Here is a 6,000-nt window from a genome sequence, read left to right as displayed (position 1 = left end):
AGTTGACTAAATTGCATTTCTCTGGTGTGTGGGAGAAACCCCACACAAGTACAGAGGAAAGCCCCCGCTGGATGGGTGGATGTTCTATAGGCGACAGTGGTGCAGGAAGGTGGAGCGGTTGTCTACCAACCTCACAGCTGTTTGTTCAATCTCCGGCTCCTCAGGTCACATGTTGAAGTGTCCTTGAGCAAGACACTGAACCCCAACGTAGTTGCTCCTGGTGAATGTTGGCCAGCTGCATAGCAGAGAGGAATAAGTTGAAAGGGGCTCTGCAGCAGGGGTCTGTGATGTAGTTCCTATCAATTGACGACAGAGGTCAGTAGAAAATATCACTAACTGTTGCTTCGCTTAGAACGGTTTCTAATGTAATGTGCGACTTTTATTTTGAAAACTGATCGCCCAATTTTTCTCCAATTTTGCGGCTCAACGTGCTTAATTAACGCGACAGACCAGCGGATCTGTCTGTTTCCATCTGATACACACCATACACGTACACACGCTGGGCCCGGAGAGAGACAGAGACAAACGGAGACAGGGAAAGTTAGACAGGCAGAGAGAGAGAGAGGCAGAGGGAGACAGGGAGAGAGAGTGCAGATGAAAGCGTGTTATCAGAGGCAGACGGAGCGGGGAGCGCAGACGCTGGGGAGGGATTTTGAAATATTCCTTTTTATGCTTCTCGGATCCTAAACACTTGCGGACTTTATAACCATGCACCTAGTGGGAATAGCTCTTTTACTGACCTATCTCCTCTACACCAACCTCGCCAGCGACTTCAGCCACAGCGACTATGATGATTACTACGAGCAGGAGCAGATGGACGAGCCGGTAAGTTGGAGAACAAACTTGTGCGAAGTGAAGCTGGAGGTCTTTGTGCCACCGCACGCTCACAGCTCCATGTGCTTTATTGTTTCACCTGATCCTCTGTGTGAGGGGTCCGCAGAGACCCCGAAGTTCTCTTCATTCTGTGCTTTGGTACTGGACATTTTTCCAAAATAAAGCACGAACCAACTTCTACCATATGCAATTTGAATATTACACGTAATTATTACAATATATTTTTTTGCTAAAAGTCTAAAACCAGTGGACTAACAGAGGTAAGCCCACCCTATCACCACAGGTGAATCTGAGGAGACCCTCACGTGGAGTGGGGAGTGAATGAGTGGTTGTAGCTACTGAGGATGGATTAAAGCCTGATCCTTTCAATTCCCTCTAGGTAAAGTTATTCAGGTCGGACCGATATTAAATATGGTTGCCAAAGCAACAAATCAAAGGCTTGGTAATGGATCCGGTCTAATCTCAGATGGATACATTCTGGACCAGCTTACACGTAAAGTTCAGCTCACTGAGGGGCAGTGAAGATACCATCTGTGGATTGATTATGAGAAGAGGGGTCTTTGGCGCAGACAGGGGAAGGGTCTCCTGTCCTTTCTATTTGCTTTGATCAGCACGATGTCTGTTTTGGCACATTTTCTTTGTTTGTTTTATCATTTTGTCAGGTCCACGTTCATCATTTTTGTCTTGTTTTGAATGTTTTTGTGGCTCTTTATATTTATATTTTGTGTCGTTTAACGGAGGTTTTCCAAAGAAGGACTATGAACAGTAGGATCAGAGGCTCAGAGGCTCTGGGCTCCTTGAACTCTCGGACCGCAGGACCTGTTCGTGATATAGGCCCATTTGGTTATTCATCAGTGCATCAGGGTTGTCTCATCTCATCGTTTTATTCAAACCTGTTGGTGAAGCTTAGCTTATACAGAGAACTAAAAGTAGGATTTGTCAGAACTTTGTAAAATTGTTTTATACAATTTATGATATAAATAAGGCTAAAAACCAGGATGTAGACACAAAAATTCTTCTCAAATGGCACTAAACTGTTTTCACATGTTCAAAAAAAATAAATAAAAATGTCTCACTCCTGATGCCTTCGCTCTCTCCCTCTCGCACAGTTTGAGCAGGCGTCTCTGTTCACTTCCCCTGTGTGTGTGTGTGTGAGTGTGTGTGTGTGTGTGTGTGTGTGTGTGTGTGGGGGGGGGGCTTTGCACAAGTGAAAACAAAAGGCATGTATGTATTTTCTTAACTGATTGTAATCATCTGCTGTGGTCTGCAGGAGATCATTAAAGCTTTAGCCTGATCTTTGTCTGCTGAGCCTCTGGATCGAAGAAGTCAAGGACAGACTGAGCTACACAAACACATTTGATGTATTACATTTTAAAGCGTTATTGTTTCACACAGGGAAGGTAACACCAATATTAACTGGCTTTTGTTTAAAGGTTATTATCCGTCTGTCAGGTCCAGTAATAATAGCTGCTTTGATGCACAATTGAAACATACCTTTCTTTAATGTTATGCCAGCACAGCAGAGTTGAATTGAAGTAAATTAACAGAGGAACTGGATGGGAAAGGAAGGGGGTGAGGGAGAGCAGTGAATATTTTCCAAGGGGGAGGATTAGACCGAGAAAAGAGCCAATGAATGGAGGTGTCACATGGGTCAAGTGTGTGTGTGTGTGTGTGTGGTGGCTTCATTAGATACAGGGCTGGCGTAAAGGGGGGATAAGTGCTAAGTAGGAACAAGCAGCTATTTGATCACAGTAATTGGGATGATGAGTTTCTCTCTCAGTTCCTGTCGTCAACTTTTAAATCCTTTACACTTATTCCGAGGAATTAAAATAACAGCGGAAACTAACTGATCTGTCCAAGGGGAAAAATTAAAAGGTGATTTTGATGAACATTTAGTACTTTGGTCACTCGGAGTAGGAAGGAGGTTTTGAAATTATGGAGAATGTATCTACTTGTTTTAAGATACTACTGCGAGTTAGAGGGACTTAGAGTGTGTTAATTGCCAGATTGGTTTAAACCCTGATTGCTGTGGTTCACATGTTGAAGTATCTTTGAGTAAGAATAAACCTAGTTGCTCCTGTTACATGAATATTCATATGTACTGTATGATTCTTTGAATGGAAGCATCTGCCTGATTGGTTTCTTGAGCTCAATGAGTAAAGAAACGTTGTAGGACCCCTTAACCTAAAAAGACCTGCATGTTTTAGCCTTTTTCTCAAACACACAGACATAAACATGTGACGTACGAGGCCTGCGTGGACATGCTATTTAAGTTGTTAATGATCCGAGGCTACAAATGGTTTAATTAAAGGGGCCTTAAGCAATTGACACAGAACATTATGTGGAACGAGCAGAGTCATCAGTTAGCAGTCACTGGCTTACAAAGCTGTTTTTTCTAACATGCTAGCAAGCAATTCTGAGCCTCATGAGACACAGCAATGCTAGCATGCTACCATCGTCTGTGGACCGGCTGCACTTATGTCCTTGTGAAGGTTTGCAGGTGCATGCAGCCAGTTTGTGGACACTTCATCAAGAAGTGTGCAGCTGGCTTCAGTCAGTTAATTCCTCCATCACTTTGGCCCAGATCAAACTATTTTCTCAGCTACTGAACAGACAGCTATGAAGTTGGATAAATATTCCATGTCCCCAGAGGAAACTTCCTAACAGGGGCAGAGTTTCTAATTCCTTTGGATGCTCCATGGCGTCTTCTCTATCTATCACTAGAGCAAAATGTCAGCTTTGTATTGAAAACTATCCAGTGTCCAAAACATTTGTAGATTGAAGTGTAATAAACATCATTGTCTCTACCAGCTGCAGAATGATGTCCATAAACCTAAATAAGTGATGTTCCTTAGTCTGAATTCTGGCCTCGAACAACTAACACTACATGTGGCGAATGGAAATAAAATCTCACGTCAGCCTCTCCAGTGAACCCTGTTGTGTCCCATTTGTCTTCACAACTTTCCTAATATTCCTTTGTCCCCCCTCTCCTTTTTTTCACTGGCTATCTTTGGCAAGTTTCCTTTCGACCTGCAACATCTAAACACTTTTTGCTTCGTTGCTTTGGGGCGTTTCTGACTATAAGCCATTTCAGCCTGCGGGTTCTCCACCAAATGGTATTTCAAAATAAGGGCGTTAGTGAGTAATAATAGTACGTTACTGAACCCCTGTCTTGAAACCAACATAAAAGAACTTCATAGCAGTACAATCAGTGCCAAAACGTTGGGCCAAACAAAGCAAAGTACTTACATTTTAATTTGCTTACATATGTTGTTGGCAACTTACTGACTGTTTCATTTGAATCATTTGCAGTGTGCAAAAAGCTGTGTAATTAGAAGAATGTATAAAAAGTGCAGAATCACAGTGCACAGACTTTAAGCTCAGGTTTGAATTTACTCACTTTTGAGCAGTGTATTTACATTCTTGTTTTAATGGTCTCCTAAAGACTTAATGTGCTGTTTGCACTCATCCATGCGCCATCACTGAAACCACTGCTGAAATGTTGTCCTTGCTGGATTTCTCATTACACTCTGCACATCCTCGTACCATGATGTGGACAAATGGAAAGCTACGGTATGTCTACAGACATGCACTTCAAGATGGCTTTTGTATTGGCTTCCTTGTTTGTCACATCTTCAAACTGCAGGATTTTTCCGCTTTTGTTGTATGTTTTCGAAGGAGCACTGCCATGGTGGTAAAGATAACCAAGACAGCGATCGACTAAGAGCTGCACATAGTCAGCATGACTGTGAACCACTTTCAGTTGGTCAGTGGTGAAGCTACAGAAGTTTATAATGGCAGGCTGCAGAAACAATCAAAATTACATAAGCATATCATTTACCCTTACTATATGAACATGTAACATAATCCAAATTGCATTTAGTTTTTTTCTTGAATTATTCTGTGCTATTTCACTGGCACAGTTTCTGGACCTGACAACTTCAATGAAGTCAAGACAGGCAGAGCTGTAGTTCTGGGGTGGGGGGGTGGGGGGGGCGTGGGGGTGGGGGGTTGCTGCTGAGCCTGATTATTTACATGCTATGCTGTGACTGGATGGTTGTTCTGATGCTTCTGACCATAATAGAAACAATGTCCAACAACAATGTCTGCAATTTGGTTTAGCAGCCATCATAATGTGTTAAATACATAATAAATATGCAGTCATCAGCTTTTCCTCTGTACTGTTTAAAATTAATTTATGTCAGGTAGTAAACTCACTCTCTGCTTATGTTTCCACTAGAATCCTGACACTGCCAATTGGCTCTTGTCAGCATCTTTGCACAAAGTTGAGCTTTGGTTAACTTGTAATCTGTTGCGTTGCTGGGGTCCTTCTGTCTCTCTTCTGTCTGTGTCTCACGCAGCTCACAGTATACTGAGTGACTACACTAGCTCTCACTGGACGAGGGATTTGTTGGTGGTAGCGTGAACGTACCATAAGGCTAAAATGAATGTTCAGTTCATTGAACAAACCACCCCAGCATCTTTGGACTGTTAAAAGGGTCACACCACATCCTGGAGCAGGGATAAATGTTGCTTGTTAGCACAGTCTGGGCCTATAAATATGTCAGACACAGCGCAGAATTAGTATCAAGTATCTTTCTGACAAATACCAGTACTTTTGCTCGTCTTTTACAGTGCAGATAAATAAGAAAAGTCCTGTTGTTCAGTGCTTGTGTATGTCAGATAGAGAACAGGTACATGAGGACATGATGAAATGGATTTAAAAGTGTAGCAGGGATGAGTTCATCATTACAAGCAACACCTTTCAGATTGTCCTTCAATATGTTCTGGGAAATCTAACTTATTGTATGAGAAGCACATTTTTTTGGAGGCACGATTTGGTTATTTTGTGTTTCCAAACTATTTGGTTTTAGCATTAATTATGGTGTTTTCCAGAGCAGCTTCAACATATATAGCCATGTTTTTCAGTGTTGTTCCTTTCTTCCCACTTTCAGTTGCTGCTTCAGGGCCTGTATTTCTCCACCCTCAGTCCCAGATATTGGCTTGACGATCAAAGCATACGCACATGATTCATTTAGACTTCAAGGTGATGTGTTTTAGCATTTTCTTATTCCATTTACTACTAATTCTTCTGCCTTGATGTTACTGCCTGCCATTTTCCAAAGCAATTAATTTCACTGAGCTTTGTCAACTCACCAAACACTT

General features: G+C 42.1%; 1 protein-coding gene across 1 annotated transcript in view; it reads left to right on the top strand.

Annotated features, from left to right (window-relative positions):
• The first annotated feature begins 327 nt into the window (after nucleotides 1-327).
• vegfc (vascular endothelial growth factor c) overlaps nucleotides 328-6,000 on the top strand; it is a 53,643-nt gene continuing 47,970 nt past the window's right edge. The window contains exon 1 of the mRNA XM_067499181.1: nucleotides 328-825. Coding sequence (XP_067355282.1) covers nucleotides 709-825 — 117 coding nt within the window. The 5' untranslated portion in view covers nucleotides 328-708. The remainder of the gene's footprint in view (nucleotides 826-6,000) is intronic.

The sequence above is a fragment of the Channa argus genome, chromosome 3 (genome assembly GCF_033026475.1).
Source record: "Channa argus isolate prfri chromosome 3, Channa argus male v1.0, whole genome shotgun sequence".
NCBI classification, from domain to species: domain Eukaryota; kingdom Metazoa; phylum Chordata; class Actinopteri; order Anabantiformes; family Channidae; genus Channa; species Channa argus.
This window is presented reverse-complemented; position numbering and strand designations above follow the sequence as displayed.